Raw genomic sequence first — 25605 nt, forward strand, 5'->3', positions numbered from 1 at the left:
TGTTTTAGAAGCCATGTTAATCCAGTTAGGGAATGGCAGCACCTTCAAGCAGGAAAGGCCACATTGGTCCCTGTGGAACTGCAAGTTTCCTCTTCCCCAAACATTCACCTGTATATATGGCGGCCAAGCTGGATGGGAATTCTGGGGAGTATAGCCGGTGGGGTGGGGTGGGGTGGGGTGGGGTGGGGAATGTGGATGCAGACAAGTTGGGAAAGATGCACATCTTTAGATTTAGAAGAGCTGGTTTCCCCTTTTTCCTAGCTTGATCCCGTGGTGGTGAAGCTGACCTGCACCCATCTTTTATGGCCAGTCCTTTCCCCTCTTCTCAAAAACCCTCCTGCCCCCAACTCAGCAGCCCCTCAAACTTCTTCCAGTTTGCAGACAACACCATATTGCTGCATCCCAAGACCCCCCTGGGTGGGCAGAATGCAAACTGACCAGACAGGGGTCTGTGTTTTGAGCAGACTTTATTCATCTTAACACAACAGCAAACAAACAAAAGGCTCGTCCTGTATCTCCGTCCACGCCTGGACCACCGCTCGTAGCTGCCTTCCCAAGAGGGCCCTTTGCAAGTGTTTAGAGCAGCAACTGGCATCAGTCCCAACCAGCAGAGTTAATGGTTGCAGACGATGGCAGCCGTAGCCCGAAACAGCTCGAGCGCACCAGGATGAAGACGTGAGACATGTCCAAGCCCGCCAACAGAAGACATATGAAGAACTGCACAGGAATGCCGGGATCCCAGCAGGCTGCAGTGGTGAAAAGGAGCTTCGTTTCCAGCCACAGCAACTGGACTCTAAAGTGCTTTAACTGCCTGAGAGGCTGCTTCAGCCCCGAGGGCAGTTGGAGTTTCCTTTGTTCCGCTGAAACTAATCATGTTCTGACACTAACGGAGCACTGAGATTTACGCACCTTTTGCAAACAGCAGCAGGCATGGCCTGCCACCTCCCACAGATCCAGCCTTGCTGCTCCTGCATAAGGTCCTTTAAACCCAGGGGAATCCTAACCTTCCTGGCTGCAGGTTTGCAGAGATGTGCTCCCCTCCCCAAACAAAAGCCCTCCCTTTATTGTTTCCAAAGGCTGCTCGAGCAACAGCCTCTTTCAAGCAAGGTGGGAATTGCGAGCATCCTCTCTAGTTGCCAGCGACAGGACACACGGGAGAAAACCAGAACACATCCAGATGTTTCTCCTTGTGCTGGTTCTTTTGCAGCTGCTAGGCAGGTAGAGCGCATGCAAGCCCTTTCCCCTTGGCTGCTAGGCCAACGAGCATTTGATAAATGCTCAGGGCCCGATTCCAAATGAATTTTAGCCCATAGAAGCTGCATCTTTCTAGCACAGTGTTTCTCCACTTTTAAGGGTCTAGAGACATCAAGACTCCTAACAAATAGATTTCTACCAACTTTCCCCTCCAGATTTTAGGCTGTATTTTGACATGAAGACAAGTTAGAAGGCAAATGGGACAATGATTGGTCTATCCAAAAGATGCCAGGCAGCTCTCTCTTTAGCTTGGAACCCGGTTCTGTTCACCTGAAGGCCCACGTTCCCCTTGATGAATCCAGGCAAGGAGACAATGGAGGCAGCTACTTTTCAGAGCAGAAGAGCATTAATGAACTAAGCCTCCAGTGACCACCCCCCCTCGAGTCTCTGCTGCTGCTGCTGCTGCTGCTGCTGCTGCTGCTGCTGCTGCTGCTGCTGCTGCTGCTGCTGCAGAGAAAATGAGGCCTTTGTCAAAATCATGCAGCAGCTGACCACCGCTGTGCTTCCAACACGAGAATCCCATTCCAGTCTGCAACGCCCCTTCCTCAGTTGTCCTCATCGGAAGACAAGCCTTCGATCTCATCTCGGTCTCCTCCGATGGCCATCCAGAAGGCTTTGGCAACCTAGGAGTCAAGGAAACAAGCTGAAACTCCTGGAGGCTCGCACCACACCTGCAGGAGATAGGAAACATCCCACAAGCTCACTCAAGGGTTATTAAGCCACGGGGGCAGAACCACACGGTCAGTACACACTTAGCTTCTATCCTGGAATCTGCAACTTGGAGAAATGAGGAGTGGCGCCGGAGGATCCACCCAAAAACAAAAACCTGAGCATAAATAATTCTGACTTTGACAGTTTGGGTGGGGAGGAGAGCTGGTAAGAAAAGGGGCAGCTGTTAGAAATCTCTCAGTGAGATACTATGATGCTCGTCAACAGCATCTGGCTGCCTTTGGGCTCAACAATGGTATTTCCAGCCCCAGACCTCACCTTTTCGGCATGCAGCTTTCTTTGCTCGCGAGGCAGGATGGCAGCCTTTTCTGAGAACGAAAGGGAAAGAAAAGTCACCTTTCAAATTAGCCAGAGCTTTTGCTAGAGCAATGTCTTTATTCAGAGGGGGTGATAAAGAAGAGGTTAAGTGCAAAGGTATGAAAAGCCAGCGTATAAGAACAGGCTGAGCGCTGCCACCTGTTACTCAGGAACTGCCTGCGCAGAAACGAGCCAGAGGCAGCCGGCTGGCCAGGAGGGGCCAACTGGTGCAACTGGGCCCGTTCAGCTACTCCTGTCGCAACCTCTGATCACACGTTCTAGAATATCACTCCCTTCTTCCTTCTGTGCACCGATTTTTCAACTTGTGCAAAGCTCCCAAGGCTTGAGGCAGGTAGAAGCTAGTGATGAAACCCAGCAAGGCTCTTCCTAATCCAGCATATGAATCTAGGAGGAGTGCAAATGCTCTTTCCTCCAGGACAAGGTCTGTAAAATATTTCGGTCTGGCCCAACTCTTAATATCAGTGGCAGAAGGTAAAAGAATGGATTCCTTCCCTCTCGTTTTCCTTTCTTGCTCCTGTAATGGCAGAGGAAACAGCAGGACAGCGATCACAGCACAGGACGGGGCTGCCGTGTCCTGCTGCTGCCTAGATGTTAATGCTAGGAAACTGCATTTCCCAGCATTCCTCTTGCCTAGCACATGCAGGAGCCGGGCACTTGGGGCAGGCCCCTCCCGTCCTGTCCCTCCATTCCTTTGCAGATGGGTTGGGCTGGGGAGAGAGGTCCGGCTGTTGCACTCCGAAAGTCAGCCCTGGCAGGTTTGCAAGAAAACCGAGTTATTTCCTGAGTTTGGGGAAATAAGCTGAAGGCTACCTTTCATTTCCTTCAGCTTGGAGAGCAGTCGCTCAAAGTTCTCGATGTCTCCTTCTCCTGCGGTGAGGCTAGCAAGCTCTTGAATATCCATGTCCAGTGCTGGGTCTGCAAAAAAGCCCCAAAGAGAGGCAGCTCTCAGCCAGGCTGATCGATTTAGCAGGAGGAGGATTTGGACACAAAGCCAGCCACTGTTCAAACCCATGCAGTTTCTGAGAGTCCTCCTGAGCGGCGAGACAGGATGGGGTGAAAGAACTTCTCCCTGAAGACAACTGATGGAGAACGGATCTGCTTTCTCCCCTGTACCCTCCTTAGCAAAGATGCCTCTTACCAGCAGCAGGGTCAGCCTGGATCCCATCTGCACGGGCCACACCTTCTTCTGAATCCACCAGAGACTGTGCCCTCTCTGCCGGCAAAGAGTTGGCCTGGTGGGGAGGGAAAAAGGTGGAATCAGACTCAACGCCCTCTAGTCAAAAGAAGGCACAAGGTGCGAATTGTGGTGAGCCGGCCTCAAGGACCCAAAGTCCACGAAGCCAGTAAGATCCAGACCAGTTTGAAAGGACATTTGTCTCCAAATCTAGGCAGAGCTAGATTTATTCCAAATACTGACTGTGATACTGAACAAATAATCTGGTAACCCTGGACTCTAACTTTTTAACTGTAAAGAGCAACATTAAATTTCCAGGCCTTTTATAAAAAAGGCTTGAAGAAAAGTTATGGGCCCCGTCCAGGGAATTTAGGATACTGAGTGCGCCCTGCTCGCTCAGGGGCACGGCAGTGCATGGCTGCCTAACAAGGAAGGTGAACACCAAGGATGAAGAAGTTGAAGCCGCAAGGAACAGACATCCCACACAGGCATTTTTAAAAATGACTATTTACTTCTGGAGTTGCGTTCTCTTCTGACCCGATCCTGCGATCCGCTCCTGCTAAGGCTGGAAAAAGGGCAAAGCTGTGACTTGCCTCTGAAAAGAAAGGAAGATCGGTTAGTCAAAGGCCAGGTTCTTCCCAATGGCCTGCCGGGCACCAGCCACCCTTCCCCAGCCCAGAGCGCCTGGAGAGCATCAGGAGGCAGCTTCAGAGAATCCCAGCCAGAAGCCAGAGGCCAAGCTCCCTGGGAGCTGTGGCCAGAACGCTCCGGGATGTGGCTCAGGGGCATCCGTGCAGCCCCCGCCCCGAGCTTACCAGTCATGAAGGGCACGTTGCCACCCCAAAGCTGCCCCTGAAAGGCTGAAGCCAGACGAAGGTGCTCGGGCACCTCGGCAGCAGCCCAAGGAGGCCGGCAATTTCAGGGCTCCAACTGGCCCGTGGCGGGGCCAGCCTTCCCACCCAGCCCTCGCCTCAGCGGCCATTCCTCTGCTGGCTCCTGCCAAGAGAACCGAGCCGCGGCAGGCAGCTGATGCCTTTGTTGCATTGTTCTTGCCCCTGCAGGAGGACCAACCTGTAATGGCATGCGGGAAAGACCTTGGGAGACTGGGCCAAGAGGCACTGCCAAGGGAACACTCAGATAAGAGGCAGCATCGCCCGCAGCTGGAAGGGGGGGGGGCAAGAGGCTCAGAAGGGACCCTCCCTAGTTTCTTGGGCTGTGCCAGAGACAGGGGAGGGGGAGGACTGTACTTTCAGACTTGCAAGGTTCTGTCAATGTAGCTTTACAATAAAGTAGAATTAGCTCAACTGTTCGTGTTTCTTGTCTGGTCTACTTGGGAAGGCTGATACCACCTCAAGGAAAGTATTTCACAGAGATGACAGCTGCCACATCCTGCTGGGGCCATCGCTGCCCCCCCTCTGCCCACCTTGGGCAGCTGCTTCTGTCATTGGGGAGGAGCGATGCTTCCCAACAAGCACAGAGGTCTGGGCAGGGATCTGGGGATGTGTGTGTGTGTGTGTGTGTGTGTGTGTAAGGCAGGCAGCAAAGAAGGGGACAAGCCTTGAGGGTGGGATGAAGACACTGCCTGGGTGTTTCCCTTCTGAATCTCTTTGGGAAGGACGTGGGTGATCGAGGGACACAGCTGTCTGCGGGCGCTTAGAAAGGGACCTCCTGGGCTAGGACAGAGCCTGGTTCTGGCTTAAGCTGCCAGTCAGGTTAGGAGATGCGCTTGACCTGCTCCAGGTGGTCCAGAATGCAGCAGCGCAGGAAGTCATGGGTACATCTTTATGCCCACGTAACACCGCTACTCGGTGAGCTGCACTGGCCCCCAACAGACTTCCGGGTGCGATTCACGGTGCCAGTCATCACCTTAAAGCCCTCCATGGCACGGGACCGGGCTACCTGAGAGACGACCTTCTCCCAAGGACATCTACCTGCCCACACGCTCCCACAGGGAGGGCAGGCGCCAGGTTCCTTCTTTTGAATCTGCTCCTCTTATGGGACCCAGGAAGTGTGCCTTTTCTGGGGCTGCCCCTGCTCTCTGGAACCCCCCCCCCGACATAAGCCAGGCCCCAATTCTGCTCGCCTGCAGGAGAGCCGTGAAGTCCGGCTCTCCCCCCAGACATTGGGGCCGGTTGAGCGAGTGTCTCCCTTGTGGTGGTTTTGTGGTGTGCTTGGTTGGCACTCTATATTCATATATTGCTTATGTTTAACAATATATGGTGGGTTTTGTTTCTGGTTTCTGGTTTGTTTTTTATGCTGTCTGCTGCCCAGAATCACCTTGTTTGAGTTGGGCAGCTTCACAAATCTCAAAAATAAATAAATAAAAAATCTGCTTCTCTTGGGAGTAGGCTGATTGGTGGCACACACACCTCAAGAGGGAGCAGTGAAGGTTAGGCAGACCAGCTTTCTTCACAAGACATCTTTGGGGGGGGGGGGGAGACAGAAAAGTCCAGCCCAGGAGCAGATTTGATCCTGAACCCCAAAAGCAAGTCCATCAGAAAGCATCTACCCACCCAGATTGTGGCTTTAAGGGTTAAGTCTTTGCAGACGGTAAAACCACAGGGGTTTCTAGCAGGAGAGCAGCAATTTCCCCTCCTACCTGCACAGCAGAGTGAAGCACCCACCCAAGTTTGCACATGACTCAAACTGAGAGCGCAAAGAACCCAAACCTGAAACAGCAGGGAGTGAATTTCCTTGGCTGTTACAGTTATGCTTCTGCCAAATGAAACAGCCTGAAAAGGCGGCTTGCAATCGCCTTTCCCTTGCATGGAAGGCTCATCGAGAGATGCTGCACCCGGGGCTGAAACTCTCTGGCTGGATGTGGGCCATGCGCACCGTCTACTACCGGCTTGGTTCAAGGCTAGGGAAGCATGCCGCTTACCCAGTATTAAAACCGAGCGCAGGTCATCATAGCTTGCATACGCAAACAGCCTAGTAAAGCAAAACTCAAAGGAAAGCCTGAAATTACGTCCCCTCGGCCTGACAGAGGGCTGGCAAACCCATCGCTGCTGTCCCTGGCCATGTAAGGAAAAGACATGCTGTGGGTTACCCGCACAACACACGTAAAAGCCAGGCAGAGCCTTGACTGCACCGCTGCAGGCGCCATCTGGACTTTTGTGACTCCTGCTTTCACGCTCGTATCCCATTTGGATGCAAGGCGCTGTGAAAGCCACGACAATCTCCTAAAAGCATCAAAACCAAGAGCGCGTTCATTCACCAGCTTTTAAGGAATGAAATGCTGAAAAACTAAAGGAGGAACCCAAGAAGGAAATCCAGTACTAAATGATGGAAAGGACCCCAGGAACCCACATCGTTCTCAACTTCTACCTCCGAGGTAACTAAGTGGCCAGCCCAGTGTTTCTCAACCTCAGCAACTTTAAGATGTGTGGACTCCAACTCCCAGAATTCCTCAGCCAGCCATGCTGGCTGGGGAATTCTGGGAGTTGGGGGTCCACACATCTTAAAGTAGACAAGGCTGAGAAATGCTGGCCATCCTGCTCCTCTGTTCTGACCAATCCAGATATGTCTTGCTTCTCTGCCTGCAACACACTTCCAACTGGGATCTCCTGCGATTCAAGGCATTTTGAGCCCCAGGTTCCAGCGTAGGTGACCCTAGGCCATTTCCCTGCCATGAGATCCAAGTCGAAAGAGAGCCTTCCTTGCTTGTTTTCGGGCCAGAGCTAGCCCAAGGCTGATGCTTGAATCAGCTCTGGCTTCTCCTAAATGCTGGCTGCTGATGCTGTCATGGGTAGGTACAAGGAGGAGCCAACAATGCAATAAAAAGATGCCTTCCTGGGGGTTGCCATTTAGAGCCAGTTGAGCCTTACAACTTTCAGTGGAGAGTTGAACTTTGCAAACCAGAACATTGGAGAACTGGAAGGTCCACATAGGGTCAAGGAGTCCAACCTGCTGCTTAATGCAGGAATCCACCAATCAAGGCCTCCATGCTACTTATCCCACCTCCCTGGGCAACTGGTTCCATTGTCAAATTCTTCTTAATGGGAAGACGTAACTTCCAGCCAGAATCCGTCTTCCTGCTGTTATTCCATGTCGTCCCCCCGCAGACAGTCGAGAGCAAGTGACGGCTGCCACTTTCGTCCCAGACGCCCCTCAGGTAACAGGTATCCTTGGCGGGGAGTAAATCCCCACATGCCAGACTTCTGGGAGAAACTGCTCTACACCCATGCCTGAAAATTATTTGCGTTAATTTTTAAAAGCTGACCTTAAAAACCCATACCATTTTTCATCACCACGTTTGACCAGACGTTGGCATTCAAGGCTTGGATGATTCGTTTCACTCCTGTAGATTCTGGAAAGTCATCTAACGGGGGAAGAGGGCAGAGTTGGAATACGATTTGTTAAAAAGGCTTCTTCAGAAACAGAATGAGAATTCAGAAGCTGAGAAGAAGGATAAACAAGGCCTGGATTTTACTCTCTTCACTGTGTCATTCTCAATTCCCAATTTGAGTTAAATACAACCAGGGAGAGAGACCCCACAAAAAGTTGGCGGTGTGAATGAGAAGCATTATTCTAAAGACGCTTCTGCAGATTCTGGGAAAATCTTTCTGACATTCTGCAAACGAAGATCAGAATTCTATACTCGGGGAAAAAACAAACCCTTGCAAGCTCCATGCAGTGATCACAACGCAGCAGTTTGCGATAAAGGAAGACACAAATAAAGAACAAACCCCCCATGATGGTAATGGGGGGGGGTTGCCCTTGATTAAGGATTTTTCTTGCATTTAATAGTCTGGAGGCACAGCTGTGATCCAGATCTTAGTGCGGGGAGGGGAGGTTGTAATCCCAGCCCGGAGTGGGCATTCTGCAATAACTGTTTATGTGCTGAGGGCAAGGAATTCCCACTGAATCTGAAGACAACTTCTCCCCGACACAAACATGCAAACCAAGGGCCTAACCCAGCTCTAGAGGACTATAAGCGGCTCAAACCGAACAAGGGACCCAGGCTGACCCTTTGGGAAAGAGAAACCCTACCTCAAACATGTCATATGGCCTTAAGAACGGTTATCACCACTCAAGGAGGAAATAATTTTAAAAAAAAAATCCCTCCAGCATTTTCTGCCTGTTCTTAGCAAAGGACCTAGAGCAACCTTAGAAGGTTGTAAATGCCTTCAGCGGTGACTCAAAAGAAACTATCAAAATGACAATGCAACCAAAAAACTGATATATCACCTTGAATGCCCACTGCAAAGATAAGGTTTCAGATGAAGCATTAGCATATTTAAAACTGAAACTCTGATAAGAAATGACTAGGCAGGACAGAGTACTCTGTTTTTGTTTTTTAGAACCCAAAGAAATGCCAACCAGCATCAGGGGCGAGAGATGTAAAACTAAAATAAAATAACAGGATGCTCCTGAGCCTAAGGATTTATTTCTGGACCAGAACTGACCTTATGACAAGTCGTTTTGTCTGTTTAATCTGAGATGGAAGAAGTAATATGCTGTTTACCAGTAAGGGAGTCAGATACTCCTTGCCAAATTGCTCAAATATCTATCAGGAAATAACTCAAGAAATACTGTACTATTTTTTAAACAGATCTGTTTCAGAAAATTTAAAGAATGATCAACAACAGTGCTATCAAATAGCATATGTCCTGATATCCTTAGGTTTAACAAGCATCCAAGAGAAGCAGAGGGCCTTCTGCTATAAATGCTGGTTCTTCTGCTGACACAAACTTGGATGAACTTCAGGACGGGCCTGGCTTTCACATGATACGTGCTTCATATGCCACGATAAACATTCCATGTCCAAATAGTGGACATGCACCAGAGAAAGGCACACCGTTTCCCCTAAAAGCCCTTCAAATTCGAGTTTTAAACATACTTTACAGATCATAGTTGTTTTATCGCCACCTACAATAACTTGCATTTATATGAACTCGAACCTTTGTTTTATAACTTTTTTTTGTTTTATTTCTGACTGTAGTAAGCCGCCCAGAGTCATGTATTTGAGATGGGTGCTGCTGCTGCTGCTGCTGCTGCTGCTGCTGCTGCTATTATTATTTCCTGACTTTTTCATGTATAACTCAAGGTGGCAAACATGTCTAATACTCCTCCCTCCTATCTTCCTGTGAAGTAGGTTGGGATGAGAGAGAGGGCCTGGCCCCCGTTGGCTTTCATGCCTGAGGCAGGACTAGAACTCACCACCTCCTGGCTTCTAAGCCAGCACCTTCGCCACTACATTCAAAGTAATAAATGAATAAATAAAACCTCAGCCTTGATGGCCCCTGATGCAAGAGCCCAAGCGCAGGCTCGCCGTGGCACAGCCAGCTGCCCCAAATGGAGCCTTCAAGCATCTCTCCCCAGTGACAAAGCACCACCCAAAGCAGCAGCTGAGAGAGACGTGTCTGAACAAGAGTCGGGATTCCCAGGGTTGTCAACATCCGGGAGCTTATACAAGAGACGATGCTGTGATCCCTTGCAATTTCTAAAGACATGGGGTGGATGAAATGCAGAGCAACGTAAGGGAACGGGGGGGGGGGGCAGCGCTGGAAAGCACCCAGCGGCCTCCCTACGTCCGGCACTCAGTCCAAGCTCAACTCTCTCTGCAAAGATGATCTCGACTGTTTTGGAAGGCCAAGGGAGCTGTGCCAAAAAGCTCAACCTCGGAGGGAATGTGGTGAATGAAATAGACGTGGATTTAAAAAAAAAAAACTATCTGAAAAGATTGAAAGAGACTGGATTTATCATATACTGATCCACACGTCCAGGGGTATTTTCAAAAATGGTCAGCTGGCAGCCACAACAGTGTGACAGAACCTCCTCCTGTTTCTTATGCGCAATGCACATAAAAAACAACAGTTGCAACCACATTGTTGTGGCCACCAGCTTGGCTTTTTTGACCACACCCTGTGGACATTCTTGCACACATCCACAGTAAATCCCAAACCACCTTCTGCAATGGCCTGTGAGACAGCAGCCCCACTTAATTCTGGGGAGAGAGAAGACTGCTTCGGGCAGAAATACAGGAGGCCCCAGACTTTTTGCGGCAGGGACGAAACTTGCTTACGACCCGAAAGAAACCAAACAGCCTGGAAGTCGCTGCTGGCATTACAGACAGGAGGTAAAGACCGGATCTCACCGTCCTCATCCGGGAGCTCCTCTGGGTTGAATTCCACCAACTCAAAGCTATGCTTGATGCACCATTCTTGCGCTTTCTGCCGGGTGATGCCTGAAAGAAGTAAGAAGAAAGGGGTGTTTTTGCCCAAAAGGACTTATGCCACCCTCTGCATCTGCGCTAGAAAATTCACTGGACGGGATGTAGGGCTGCAAACGCTTGGTATGTTCTGAGGAATGCTGCGCGTGTTCAGTGTGGGAACACTGTCACTGGACAGAAGAAAATGCAGCATAAATAAATTGGGATAACCTGGTAAATAAACTGGAAATGTTAAGTACGCTGGAAATGAAGCCCTCTCTCCCCCCATCTCTGCCCCTTTGGCCACCCTGCATTCCACTCTGCACCCCCCACTGACCTTCGCCATCTTCCTCCTCCCACTGCTGAGGTGTGCCCACCCTGGTGCTTCACAAGGCAGCTGCTGGCCACGGGCAAGCTTTTCCCGAAGCCTCATGTGCCCTCGGGAAGAAGGCCTCGCAAAGGGCCAGGCTGGGCGTGCCTCGTCAGCAGTGGGAGGAAGAAGATGGCGAAGGTCAGTGGGAGGCAGCAGGGGCAGGAGGGCAATGGGTAGGCAGCAGAGCGCAGGGCGGCCAAAAGGGCAGAGATGGAGGGGAGATAGGCAGAAGGGGAAGTTGAAGAGGAGGTGGGCAGGGCAGGGCAGGGCAGGGCAGGGCAGGGCAGAAGCGTGAGGTCCTCACCTAACAATGGCCTGGTCCTGGCCTAACAACTGCAACCACGACTACTGGAACTTCCGTCACTAAGTGGTGTGGTCCGTGATGTTTCGCCTAACAACTGCTTCCCTCGGCGACAGAAATTTATTTATTTGTTTGTTTATTTGTTTATTTATTTATTTTTTCAACCGCCCATCTCCCCCAATGGGGGAACTCTGGGCGATTCACAATAAACATTAGAACATAAAATATATAAACACATAAAACCTTAAATTAAAACATTACTAGTTTTAATACAATTCCAGTCCCAATTAGGGTCATTAAGCCAGGACTACCTGTACTGTATGAGTGCATCACACCCATTCAGTGTGGCCTAAATCTTTCAGACTGGTTCCAACTGGAGTTGACCAATGTTGGTTGACAGGGTAAGGAAGCTGGGCATCCCAGAGAATCTTTGCCTATATTTATCTTATATTTTCTGAATACACTGTATAAATCCTTTTCATTTGGTCAATTTCGTTTCAGATAAACACGGCAGTTCTTTAAAAATAATAATTTATTTTTAACTAGGAAACGCCACCTTGGGACATTGAGACAGCCCTGGTGGCTGCAGTTACTTAACTGGCCTGTCCTAAGAGGGACTGTAACCCAGGAAGCAGCCCGTGGAGCCCAGCAATTCTCCAAAACCACAGAGCTGGCCAAGCTCTCAGTTTCAGATTTTCCAAATGTGGCCCTTCCAAGCTGCTCCCTCTCTTGCTTCAACCGAGCTTCACACCCTCACCAGAGTTTGGCCTTGCTGCCTTACCGTTTTCAGAGACTCTGTCACAGACCAAGATCATCACTTCTGGTAGCCAGTCTTCTATAAGAGGAAGCCACTGAGAGACAGCATCCAGCCCAGATATCTGTAAAAGGGTATACAAATGGCCGGTGTCTTCATTGGGTGACTGATGTAGTATTACAAGCAAAATCATATCCAGTTCTATAAAAATCCTTATAAAAAGGAAATGCTGGGAATCAGAAAAGCTTGAAGGGGAGATAAGCCACCTTAAAATCAGGATCAAAAATCTAACCTTAACATAAAATGTGCAAATATGACATCTATGGGCAAGGATCAACTATTAGGACTCTTGGACCCCCTTAACCAACCAAGGAATAAAGACACGGCGCAGAGAAGTTGTCCAGGAGTCTAAACCCATTGCGCAGAGTTGCAAGTCTAGCACAAGATGGTTTTGCTTACCTAAAGCTTTCTTAACTTACAAGCCAGCAATAGAGAGCAAGCCATTACTGTTGAACTGTGAAGAGTGTGTAAAAGCACAACCTCCCCAGGATATGCATGAGGCGAGGTCTGCCCTTGATTCCAAGCCAAGGTACTAAACTAGCTTTCTCCATGGAAGAAAAGGGAAAGAGACCTGGAGTCCAAGACAGCTTGCTTCTGAGAACCCAGCTCAACTGCTTTCCTCCTTTCCTTTAATTGCCACGACTCGCGAAGAGTTGCAAATAACTGAGCAAGGCCCCTGCCCTGCTAAGGGCCACAAAACAGGGGAAAGGGGCAGGTCTAGACAGAGAATCACCATTTAGGGCTTCAGGCGTTCCTTCCCTCTACACCAGGGTTCCTCAACCTTGGCAACTTGAAGATGTGTGGACTTCAACTCCCAGAATTCCCCAGCCAGCATGGAATTCTGGGAGTTGAAGTCCACACATCTTCAAGTTGCCAAGGTTGAGGAACCCTGCTCTACAGAATGAAAGGCCTCAAGAATGTCTGTGACAGGCAAAGGGCCACTGGTGCTCAAATGGTTATACTCCTTCCTAGGTGTCACACCTACCTACTTCCAAAATCAGATCTAGATTTAACATACATCCACCTGTGTATTTCAAACATATTGTTTAACCAACCCATTTGCTACAAAAGTCAAACCAAACGCAATATTCGTCATACATACATAATCTTTAGGCCCTGCTGATTTCATTTTGATGCTTTTATATGGAAGAAGAGCAGTATAAAAGCCACAACAACGACAATGACAACGGAATGTACCTTTAATCCAGGCAATCAGATTTCACAATCCCACCATTCATTCAGGAGGTCAAGGTGATATACACAATGTGTGTTTCTCCTATATTTTCTCCACCACAAGCTTATGAGGTAGGTTGGGCTGAGAGGGAGTCTGACCCAAAGTGACCCAAGGAGTGTCTACGGCTGAGGGGGGACTAGAACCTGGGTCTCCCTGCTCCCCGTCCAACCCCTGCGCCACCACACCACCTTGGCTCTTCAAACCATGGAGACCAGTTATGCTGACTAGTGGAAGTTCTACAATCAGCAGCATCCTACGAATTCCTCAATAAATTCTCAGAAAGTTTAATGTATGGTGATACACATATTTTCATGTAAACAGATGTTTCTGCTGATTGGGACCCACAAATGCTGCTTGGTGAATATTTTCTCCAGAACCACCCTCCAAACCTGGGAAGGTATTGATTTGAAAGCAGCAAGAGTTTTATCATTCTAATACATTCATCACAGAAAAAGGAAGGAAAAAACATTACAGCCAGAGATGACGGACCACCCCCCATAGCTTCTGAACCAGAATGCCCGCCTGCAGTTACAGCCTGAGATGCTGTGGGTTTGCGTCCAAATCTGGCCATGGGCAGGGCAACACTCACTGTTGTGCTGTCGAAGTAAACCAGGAAAGCCTGGACAGACTCAGCAATCTCCGCCGTCACCTGAAACACGTTTGCCACAACACAGAGATGGATGGCAGCTGAGTAGTACTTGTTGTCTATCGTCCAGGGGTAAAACCGGGCTCCGCTCTCTGCAGCAATGTGCCCAGGAAGCTCTTCTTCTCCGGTGATACCTGCAAGAGACAATGAAGACACCTGGAAGAAGAACAGAAGGCAGGCCGGCCTAGGAGGGATCTGTCTCTCGCATATCCTTTCTCAAGCCGAAGAGGTTCAACTCAGGGCTGTCAGTGGCCTATCCAAAGGCAGGTCCTACTGCTTTGCTGCTCAAGTGCCGGTTATTAATTTCTCTTTCTGCTCTGCTGCAAGGATGCTTGGCCTCTCCGCCAAGGGATTCAAAGCAGCCAGATGCTGCTCCTCTCCTTTTATCCTCACAACAGCCTGCGGGGTAGGTAAAGCTGAGAGGGTAGGCTCTGCCCAGGGTCCCCTAAGGCAGGGTTCCTCAAGCTTGGCAACTTTTAAGACAGGTGGACTTCAACTCCCAGAATTCCCCAGCCAGCCTTGCATTGAGTTGAAGTCCACCCGTCTTAAAGTTGCCAAGCTTGAGGAACCCTGCCCTAAGGAGCTTCACAGCTGAAGGATGCCATGCCAGCTGGGCCCTCTTTCAAACAAGAGGACAGACTACAGTGCACCCACAGAGCAAACAGACATAGCATTGCTTTGTCAACGTTCCTCTCATTTGCACATTAAAACTGGAAACCCCAATGACTAACCCCAGCTCCCTGTGATGAGGTTCAGAAGGCACCCTAAGGAAGTCACAGTGTGAAAGCTGGGTTTATACAACACACTGATCCAGGCTATGCCCAACAAATAAACCAAATGATGGCTTAACACAATAACCTGGTTTATACAACTTGCTACAATAATAGTTGGGTTCTCGCAGCGTGTGGAACCACAAATCACCCAACTCCATTTTAGTCTAGTCCAGCACGTCGTCTTACTGGTTGCTATCTATCTAGTCTCAGGCTGGGGGACAATCAAGAGACAATCAAGGCCCTGGAGAAGAACAGACCTGGCAGACGTGCGGGAGAAGGCCGTTACCAAGGAGTACCAACGTCTCCTTGTTGCTAAGGCAGAAACGACATGAAGGGAATGCAGAGAGTTGTCTTCATGGCCTTAGTGCAGGCGTGGGCTGCCTTTGTGGCTCCAGAGCCTTGTACCTTTGCACTGTGATATTCCTCTTAAAAAAAAAAGTAGTAAAGCAGATGGGCCATGCTTTCAATGGGGTTACTGCTCTTGATTAATCTTTAAAAGTATGGTAAAAATTCTGGCCTCTGGAGACACCAGACCTTCCTCCCGAAGGGGAAGGGGAAGGGGAAGGGGAGGGGAAGGGAAGGGAAGGGAAGGGAGATTCACAGCTTAAAAAAAAATAAAAGTCCTCTCCTGCTTTCAGGTTGATCAGTGAAACACTTTGTGGGCTGGGCAGAATTATGGCTCATCACCACCTACGCCCTCCCTTTTACAATGAGCTGTTCACAAAATTAACTTTGAACCACTTTTACCAGTTAGCCATCAGAAGGGTTGACCCAGCTGGCTAAGCAGTTAGTATAAATAGGCTTCCCCTTGCAACCCACACAAGTGTGTAAAAAACACCCGTTTGTTGTCCAGAATCTTGGAACCGTTTTGTTCAGATGGCTGGCTTAGGAAATTCCCCTCAGAAGCATGGCACATTTTAACACAACTATCACACAGCACTCACACTATAATGACACCTTTCTATATCTAGCTACAGAGAACGTACCCATTTTCGGATAAGCTTTCAAGTCCATGCTTATGTTCTGGCCCCCAAAAAGTCCTTCCAAAAACCCGCGATAATGACAAAAATAGTGGGTTTGGAAACAACCGTGTCGTGGGAGAACTGCTCACTTCAATTTTTGATATTTCCAACCTCTGGGAGGGCCTGTGGTTTTTCATCCAAAATGTTCTGAGAGAGAGAAAAAAATCAGCTGACGCATTTGGCAACCGCAACCTTTCGGCACGCCTCACTTTCCATGGCTTGTGTTTTCATAGAGCGTACGCCAGCTCTTTGACATGATCCTGTGCCGTCCCAGCAGCAAAACAGCTGGCTCCATATCTGCGTGCCACCCCACATGATCAGAGGTAGATGAAGAGAACACAATCGGAATGCACACACGTGTCAGATGAAAAAGGTAACAGCTGCTTCACCACAACACAACTTCCTCAGAAGTCAAGTTAGAGAGGGTATCTCTGCCAGTGGCACCTCTGGATTGTGCAACAGTTGATTGCATACAGTCCTGCTCCATCTCCTTCATCAACAAAAGAGTGCCAAGGATCAATTCTCCGTCACTCACACATCCTTACCTGGCTTTTCAGCGTGATCCGACTGACATCTCCCTGGTTAGTGTTAGTGGCCGTGACTTCATTCACTTTTGCTGTATATGTATGCAATATCTATCCACCTCATCAGCAGCGGGAGGCAGGTCTAGAGCATCCAAGACCGGCAGCTGAGAAATCTGCTGTAAGACATCAGGATCAACTGTGGACGGCCTATTGAGTAAAACGTTCAGCCCAGCGGTCTTTCAGTCCTTCCTGGCCTTTGATCAGGCTTGACCCATCAGATGACAGCAAGGGGGAGCATCCTGATTTAGCAGGGCCATAAACTGACTTTATGGCACTGAAGAACTCTCTGGTGGTTTGCGTGCTTGCATAGCATTCCACCTGTTCGGCCTTTCTCTGCCACCACTCATCTTGAATATCTTGCAGTTCCGCCTGTACTTTGGAGTGCAGGTGTTTAAACTTCTTTCTTTGAGACAGACGATGGATCATTCTGCCAGACTCCATAGGCCTTGCTCTTGGCCTGGAGGGCTACAGAAATGGTCTCGTGGTTTTCATCAAACCAGTCTTGATGCGCCCAGGTTTTCAGTCTGAGTACAGTTGTTGCACTCTACGTGACGACATCTTTAAACTGCGTCCACTTTTCAGAACAGGTTCCAACAAGCTGTAAATTACCAGAGTTTTTCATTAAGTACATCTTGAAAATGTTGGACTCGTCCCGAGTCTTGCTGTCTGCTGATGCTGAATGACATTCTGACAGTCCTTGGTTGCTGACGATGTAAAGGGGCTACTGTGCAGGTTGAGGACCAACTGGACCAGCGGTGATCTGTCCAGCACTCAGCACCTCGCATGGCCCAGGTGATGGTGATGTCTTTAAGGTCGCGCTGACATACTATGACATAGTCAAGTAGGTGCCAGTGTTTGGACCTGGGATGCATCCAGGTTGTTTTGTACTTATTTGCAAGTCTGAACATCGTGTTAGTGATGTACAGGTTGTGCTCAGCACATTTGCTCAGAAGCAGCAGGCCATTGCTATTTAGTTTTCCCACCCCATGTCTCCTGAGGACTGTCCCACTTGTCGCTGTTTGTCCCCACCCTAGTGGTGAAGTCCCCAGAATGACAAGTCTATTGCTGGCGGAGGTTGTTTGAATAATTTGGCCCAGGTCCTCGTAGAAACCTTCCTTGTCTTCATCGGGACTCATGAGAGTTGGTGCATAGAGGCTGACAATGGTGATGTACCAGGACTTGCTGAGAGGAAAGCGGAACATTATAATTCGTTCATTTATTCTGGTGGGTAGAGATATTCTTCAGCAGAGCAGTTGTGATTGCAAAACCAGCTCTATGAGTCCTGTTGTCAGTCTGTGGTTTCCCTTTCCAAAAGAACATATATCCACTTGCTGCTTCCTGTAATGAACCCTCGTCTGCCAGCCTGGTCTGAGTGCAGTGATGTCAATGCAATAACAGCCGAGCTTGGCTGCTGCGAGCACCGTTTGTCTTTCAGGCCTTGACACCTTGTCTCTATCCAGCAAGGTGAGGACATTCCAGGCTCCGAAGATGAGTTTTCTTTGAACTGTTTTTCTTGGTACTCAACTGATAAGGAGATGATCTACCAGCCATGGTTAGCTAGCCAGATGTTGTGGGGCAGGCAATGTTTAGGGTACCTTTTCTAACCTACTCCCTCATGCGAGGGTGGGCAGCGCTATCCTAAAAAGGGCTGCCCGGTCGCCCTGGATGCTGCTGGACATCTCTGCTGCCCCAGGTACTAGGATGAACGACCGCTGGTCCAAAGACTGTCTGCAGGCAGGTTTGTGACTGCAACGGCCAGTGGTCATCTCCACCTGTTGTTTCGCCACTCCCCCATCACTGCAGGGATCAACGAATTAGATTTGGGCTGAGATTAACTGCAGATGAGATGTAGATGAAGGTGAAGATGAATTGCACAACAGAAACCTGTGCATGACAGAGTTTAAGTGGAGCAGCTGTTGCACAGGGGCAGTCCCACCCTCTTGGCAGAAGAGACTTTAATCCAGTAGCACATACAGCTGTTACGGCTGGAGACTTCGCCTGCTGCAGTGGATGACCAGGACGTCTAAATGTCTTGTCACACTCTTAGTGCTCCACAATGCCTGCTGGGCCTGCCTTCTTGACCGCTGGACCACTGATCAGCCTCCTCCGCTCAATCTGCCAGGGCCAGACTTCACACTGAGGTAGACAAATCCCCTGTCTCACCAAGGGTCAAGACCCGTCAGCTACCCTCAACTGGATTGGCCTGTCTGCTGAGATGGTTTACCAGGGTGTGGCCACTGCCCATGTTATAGCTACTTGGAGCCACAGGTGAGAGCTGAACGCCAGGTGGGGACCAAAGGTGAATGGGCAACCCGAAAAAGGCACAGCAGGCCCCTCCACCAGAGGTGCTACCCCTCTCTGGGCACCCCATACACCCCCTACCTATATATATATATATATATATATATATCCATCTACCTATCTCTCCCTCCCCATACTTGGTTAAAAATACAAACAGGGGATTGCAAATTCCATGTTGGTTATCCAGTGTCAAGAGAACAGACTGTTCACTTCACAGACACAGTCCCATACTACTATGTCACAGCTTTTTGGAAGAACATGGTGAGTGCTCCAAGTCTTGGGCTAAAGCAGGACAGCAGGAGGAAGATTCCACACAGAAGTCAAATTTTGGCTTTCCCCCTCAAGTTAATCTGGGTTTTGACTTTGAATACATAATGTTAAAAATACTATTCCTCACATACTTGTACTATTGGACTACTAAAGTTTTAAAACTATCCCTGCCAATTCCTTCTGGCCTAAACTTACAGCATTGCCAACTCACTTCACAAGTAGCTTTAATGTTTTTTAAAAGCGCTTTTTGAAATGATCCCACTTACATGGTCCCATTTGCATTGGTCTGCAAGCACAGCCTTGGTGTGCCTGGAGAGCCACCTGGTGGAATGAACCACAAATCCTTCTGCACGAGTGCAAAGCTGCCAAAAGAGCCAATGCAGTTTTGGGTTGCATTAACAGAGGCACAATGTCAAGAGAATGGAAGTGCTCGTTCTGCTCTCTGCTGCACTGATCAGACCACAGCCCGAATACTGTGTCCAGTTCTGGCCACCACAGTGCAAGGAGAAACAGGAAAGAGTGAGGGGAAGAACAACAAAGGTAGTAAGGGGCTTGGAAGCTAAATCTTATGAAGAACAGTTTCTTTAACAAGAAAAATCTTATAAAGGAGCTGGATATTCTCAGCCTAAAGAAAAAAAGGTTATGAGGAGACGTGATAGCAATCTTCCAATACTTGCAGAACTGTCACAGGGAAGAAGGTGTGGATTTACTCTCCACAGCCCCCAAGGATAAGACAAGAACCAACGGGTGAAGCTTTGCAGTGAGAGATCGAAACTTGAAATAAAGAGGAATTTCCTCACCGTGAGAGCTATGAAGCAATGGAACAGCCTCCTCCTGAAATTGTGGGGGCTGCATCACTGGAAGTTTTCAAGAAAAGATGGGACAGCCATTTGTCTGGGATGATCTGAGGATTCCTGCACTGGGCAGGGGATTAGACTACAAGACCTCTAAGGTTCCTTCCAACCCCAGGATTCTATGAAAATTGTATATCCAAAGCCTCTGTAGGGTTGTTTTCAATGAGATTCATGCAAAAAAGGGAAAATCTGACATTCAAGCAGACACTATCCTCGCTTCATAGAAATGCATAGTTTATTTCAGAAAACATCCACAATATACTGTTGGCAAATATACAAAACCCATTACACTATTCCTTTTAAGGTAAGCATGTTATGCAAAGAGGGAGTAGTAGTAAAAGACATCAGAGGAAGGAGATGTGAGAAAAGAAAAGGACATTACAGGTAGTCCTCGACTTACAACCACAATTGGGACCAGAACTTCTATCACTAAGCAATGAAGTTGTTAAGTGAGTTGTGCCTGATTTTATGACCTTTTTTGCCACGGTCATTAAGTGAATCCAGCTTCCCCCATTGATTTTGCTTATCGGAAGCTCTCTGGGAAGGTTGCAAATGGTGATCACATGACCCAGGGATGCTGCAACAGTCATAAATACATGCTGGTTGCCAAGTGCCCAAATTTTGATTGCATGACCATGGGGATGCTGCACCGTCATAACTTTGAACAGTCGTTAAACAAATGGTCATAAGTCAAGGACTACCTGTAACTAAATCTAGTTTACTCCATCATTTATCCTCTATCCTTGAAAACATTCTTTGCTTCTATACCATAAAAGTGCTTTACAGTGCTGTATCAATACACCTTTTTTACATTATCTGTTCTTCTCACTTTTTACAAAATATTTTTCTATATTTTTATTGAACTGTGGTTAACAAACAGTATCAAATAATTGAGTAACATAAATCCAAGATGCATAGACAAAAAAATTAAAATCCACTAAAAAATAAGTAGAGAGATAATATACATATTGATATTTACTGTGCCCAGGTTGAACAAAATTGTGGTTCCTGCCTCAGAAGTTTCATTACCTTAACTTAATCTGCAATCTTTTCTAACATGGTAATTGAAAAAGCCTTGTTAATCCACATCTCAATTGTTAAATTGTCTTTCCAATGTTGAATAATTAGTATTTTAGCTGCTAAGATTAAGTAAATAATAAGTTCCTTGTTTGTAAGGTTAAAATTTGATCCCATAAATAAATGCAGTACAGTAATTCTATCTCTGAGGAGCGTTTACTAATGAAACCTAACTCTCCAAAATGTTGTGCCAAAAGGGTTTAACTTCATCACATGACCACCACCTACAAAAGGAAGACCCTCACTTTCTTTCTGAGGACCTTATGATCGCCCGGCAACTTTCTTGACCTTCCCCTTCCCTCATCCAATTCACTGCGACAATTAACACCATGCATGTTTCATTTGTGACACTTGATTCCACAGAGGCTTTATCCTGTATCCATCAGAAGAGGTTCTCCAAAGCAAAACATCTAGCTTTAAAAAAAAACACCACTGCCACAGTGGGGGAATAATGCTTTAAAATAGCCCCTGCCCCTGACCGCAAGCCCCCTAAATCCAAAGGTAATGTTAGGAGGTTATGGGTTATGGAACTGCAAGGACTTTAGCTGGATTACATCACAATCAGCAAAATATGGGTGTCGGAAAACGAACGTACTGCACAACATAGATTTTAGGAGGCTTATCCAGGATTGCAGCCAGAGAATCTCCCAAATTTACAGAGCCCACAATATGGCTTTTTGTATAGCGCAGCCTCTATGGCAGTGTTTCTCAAGATTTCTGCAACCATGGCCCACTAAATGTAAATGTTCAGAACCACCTAATTTAAATACAACATAAAAAACAAACCTCCCATATTTTTGCCTTCAAGAACATGGAGTTCGCATTTCTCAATCAATAAGGTAATGATTATAGTTGTATCTGTATAGGCCTTCTTATCCCCTCCACCTTTAAACCCTTTTTAAACTAAATTTTGCACCAAAAAGTTAATCCAATATTAAGTATTTATTTACTGCTTTAATTATTTTATGTATCTCATGCCATAACAACCTTAGCATAAACTTGCTGGTCAAAAATGTTCTTCAATAGGTCTTAGAGACAAATTCACGGGTCTAGGGACAAATTCAATTCCAGCCCAATGAAATTCTGTCTTTAGATATCCACTCTCATACACCCTATTCACATTTTTCTTTTCGTGATGCTTCTGCAAGATCAAAGTTCATCTATCACAACACACGGTAACTGCATCCAAGATCTGTTAACTAGTGTCAGTTTTCTGAATTTTGGTATTCGTGTCGCCACTTGTATTACAGTTTGTATGCGTCAGTGAAACAATTCCCAGCCACTCATCTGTTTTTGTGAACTAGCTAACTAGTAGCAGACCACTTGGTTGCGTGGAAAGGCTGCAGCGGATCCCGTGGTCCATGGACCACAATTTGAAAACATTTGAAGGCACGCTCACAGGATCAAACCAGCCTAATACACATAAATAATGGAGGCGTTTATTTCAATTCAAGCAGCTTTTCACATCCCAAGACCTACAAAATTTAAAGTACTGTAAGCCGAAGAAGTTTCAAGCCTGGATTTTTGCCAGGAAATATGTAGCAGTGCTACTATTTTATAGATATAATTAATGAGATAAACCAACATACAAGCACAAAACAAGTTTCCAATTTGTCTGTGCCTGTTATGACAAATCCAACCTACTTTATACATACTTATTCCAACACAAGTCACACTGCGCTGAAAGTAGCAACCTCTTTATTGCATTTATGTTCAGCCTTTTGTCTGAGAGTTCAGTGGTTTACATAGGGGTCGCCTCTAATTTTATTCCCACAACAATCCATCAATTAGGTTGGATTAAAAGAGAATGACTGGTTCAAAACCAGCCAGGAAGTTCTGGTGTCAAAGGGGAACTTCTCCAGGATTTCCCTGGTCAAAGTCTGATGTCTTAACTGCCACACAACTTCAGTGTAACAAATGTTCTTGTGTGTGTGCCTTCAGATCAGTCTTAACTCCTGGAGACTGCCTGGACTAGTCCCTGCAGCTTGCTTGGCAAGATTTCAGAAGTAGTTTGCCATTGCCTCTTTCCTAGGGCTGAGAGAGAGGGACTGGCCCAAGGTGGCTTCATGCCAAAGGCGGGACTAGAACTCCCGGTCTCCAGCCTGGTGCCTTTACCACTACACCAAACAGGCTCTCAGTTTCACAAATACTGAACATCAGTTCACTGACTTTCAAGAGCACATTTCTCCCAAGATTTAGTCTAACTTATCTTCCCCACGAAAAGAGCAATAATATGTATTTTTTCATGAACAGTTTCCAGTAGTCTGGCAATATAAGCTGAGTACTAATGATTTAGCAGCTTAAGACAGAAGAGAAACTGCCTGGGTTCAGAACAGATTATTAAGCAGCTGTTTGTTCGCTGCCTTGAGTTATTTATAAAAAAAATAAAGGCAGGATAAAAAATCTTTAAAAAAAAACAAGGAAAACATGTAATACCTGTAATGATTAAGAGCCAGTATGTGTTTATTATATCAGAACAACTTTCATTACTAATTCGTTGTTATAATGGTGAAGCATATTTGGAGAGACCTTTTCACTTCCTAGCTTAGAAAATGGTAAGTGTGAATGTTAATGGATCTATTGCTAAACAACTGTAGCTAGCAAGGACGCAGGATGACCCCACATCAAATCTTCAGCAGGCTGCTGTAGGCTTTCATCCTGGGTCCTGTGCTTTGCTTCGCTTGGATAAGGATATGGAGGGGCTTCATCAAACAGACAGATGACAGATGGCAAGATTATCTAAAGCCAAAGAGAAGCAAGGTTCAAAAGGATATCCTTGCCTTTAAGGACAAAAGATTGGAGAAGCAACCATTCAACAGGGCACCAATCATTTGAGCCAGCAGTCTGCTGCTTTTACTAAAAAGGTGAACACCATCTGAGTTTGAATTCAACAGTAGTCTCTAGATCACAAAAGCTGCAGAACTGTTCAGTGCTAATCAGACTAGATGGGAAAAACTGTGCCCTTCTATATTCAAAAGTTCTGAGCCTTTTATATATTTGATGCTGCCAAACTGGATTGGGTCAAGGAAGAGTAACTGGGACAGGATGTGTTTGAAAATAAAACCCCATACAAAATGACTGAAAGACAGGGATATGATTAGCTTATAGAAAAGGCCGTTGAAGGGAGACCATGATAGTTATCTTCAAATATCTGAAGGGCTGCTATGTTCAAGATGGCAATGTTTGCCAACTGTCACTTCAGTTGGGCAGGACTAGAAATGGACAGCCACTTGTCATTATGCATTGAACAGGATAGGATAAACGACTTTTAGTGCCATCCAACTTTATGGCTCTACAAACATATCACATTTTACTGCATCTCTGAAGAGCTTCTCTGAGCACCAAGGGGATAAAAGGGTCGTCTGAATGTGCTTCAAGACATTCTTTATAGTTCCCAAGTTTCGGGAAACCAATGCCATAATTAACAGACTGAACTCTTGAAACCTTTACTGTATTTAGCTTGGTTTGTATATCTTTAACTTCAGAAAATATTTCAATCCAGAACACTCTGACCAAGTCCATACTGCACCCAAGAAACCAAGGGGGCGAAATGGGGGGTCTGGCTCTTGTATTCCCGGAAGTTCATCACTTATTCACCACATTTATTTGTATTGGATAAAAAGAAAATAATGGCTTTTAAGGAATGAGGAAGAGATACAGGAAGCTTGCACTGACCCCTTCTGGAGGATCCAAAGGCAAAATCCTCCAAGCCCATCCACCTTCCCTATCAGAACACAAAGCAACCAACAACTTTCTGAGGAAGACCTGCAGGAAGCAGAAGTCAACCCACCCTGGATTTTCTGTAAGGGCCAGCATATTGCTCAGTGCTCCTCCCTGGTCTCGAAAAACGGACTTCCTCCTCTACCGCTTGCCATCACTCCCTTTGGGGGATGAGAATCTCCTTCTTGCTAAAAAGCAGAATTCAAACGCAGAAAAGAAGGAATCCCACTCTCCCCACTCACCATTTCATTAGGGAGAGTGACCCCAATAACCTGGAGGAGCAACACACACAGCTCTTTTATTATTTTATCTCGCCTTTTTTAATATAACGTGCCTATACATATTATATATACTGTATACACACACACACACACAGAGTAAGCTCAAGGCGGTGAAGATACCTAACACTCCTGCCTCCTTTTCCCCCCCAACAACAGCCCTGCGAGGTGGGTTGGGCTGAGAGAGAGGGACGGGCCCAAAATCACCGAGCCGGCTTTCAGGCCTAAGGCGGGACTAGAACTATAGTCTCCTGGCTTCGAGGCCAGCACCTTCACCTCACTGGCTCTCTTTTGCCGCCCTCTCGAGCTCATCCAGATTAGTCCAAGCCCGGCAGGGCTACATTAGAAATTTCACGGCTGGCCAAAAGCAGCTGCCCACAGAAAAGTGCCGTTTGGAGCACTCTGTACATGTTCAGAGACTCTTTGCTTCTCGAGGCTTAGAGCGCAACCTCTATTGCCATGAGCAAGGGTAGAGGTAGCGCCGGGAAACGATCTCCGGGGATTTTAAAGAAAGGCCGGGGCTCGAGCCCACTCACGTTTCACCAGCTCCTCCCCTGGGAAGCCCGCAGCACAGCTGGTGACCAAAGCGCACGGGACAGCCATGGCGCACGCGAGCCGTCTTGAAGCGGCCTGGCGCTTCCCTTTCCGGCGCAGGCCCCGCCCTTTCCGACCGCTGGGGCCGTACCATTTTAACAACGGCGGCGGGGGGGAAGCGGATGAAGTCGGTGAC

At 47.4% G+C, this 25605-nt stretch overlaps 1 protein-coding gene across 1 annotated transcript; it reads right to left on the reverse strand.

Annotated features, from left to right (window-relative positions):
- Positions 1-450: 450 nt before the first annotated feature.
- On the reverse strand, positions 451-25538 carry AAGAB (alpha and gamma adaptin binding protein). Its single transcript, XM_007430148.4, has 10 exons — positions 25412-25538; positions 13940-14130; positions 12084-12180; positions 10575-10664; positions 7713-7796; positions 3988-4070; positions 3440-3533; positions 3112-3216; positions 2242-2291; positions 451-1877 (listed from the first exon to the last, which is right to left on the reverse strand). The coding sequence occupies exons 1-10, from the start codon at positions 25476-25478 to the stop codon at positions 1800-1802; spliced, it is 939 nt and encodes a 312-aa protein (XP_007430210.3). The 5' UTR covers positions 25479-25538; the 3' UTR covers positions 451-1799.
- Between the last annotated feature and the right edge of the window lie 67 nt (positions 25539-25605).

The sequence above is a fragment of the Python bivittatus genome, unplaced genomic scaffold (genome assembly GCF_059951505.1).
Source record: "Python bivittatus isolate LINGU-HERP-01145 unplaced genomic scaffold, Pbiv_v1 ctg000210_np1212, whole genome shotgun sequence".
NCBI lineage: Eukaryota > Metazoa > Chordata > Lepidosauria > Squamata > Pythonidae > Python > Python bivittatus.

What these genes read in the sequence shown, in the direction of transcription:
- AAGAB (XM_007430148.4), bottom strand. Translation starts at nt 25,478, where the DNA reads ATGGCTGTCCCGTGCGCTTTGGTCACCAGCTGTGCTGCGGGCTTCCCA. An exon ending in CAAGCTGAAGGAAATGAAAG is followed by an intron (nt 2,292 to 3,111) that starts GTAGCCTTCAGC and finishes TTTCGTTCTCAG; the next exon opens with AAAAGGCTGCCATCCTGCCT. An exon ending in GAAAGCTGCATGCCGAAAAG is followed by an intron (nt 1,878 to 2,241) that starts GTGAGGTCTGGG and finishes CTTGACTCCTAG; the next exon opens with GTTGCCAAAGCCTTCTGGAT.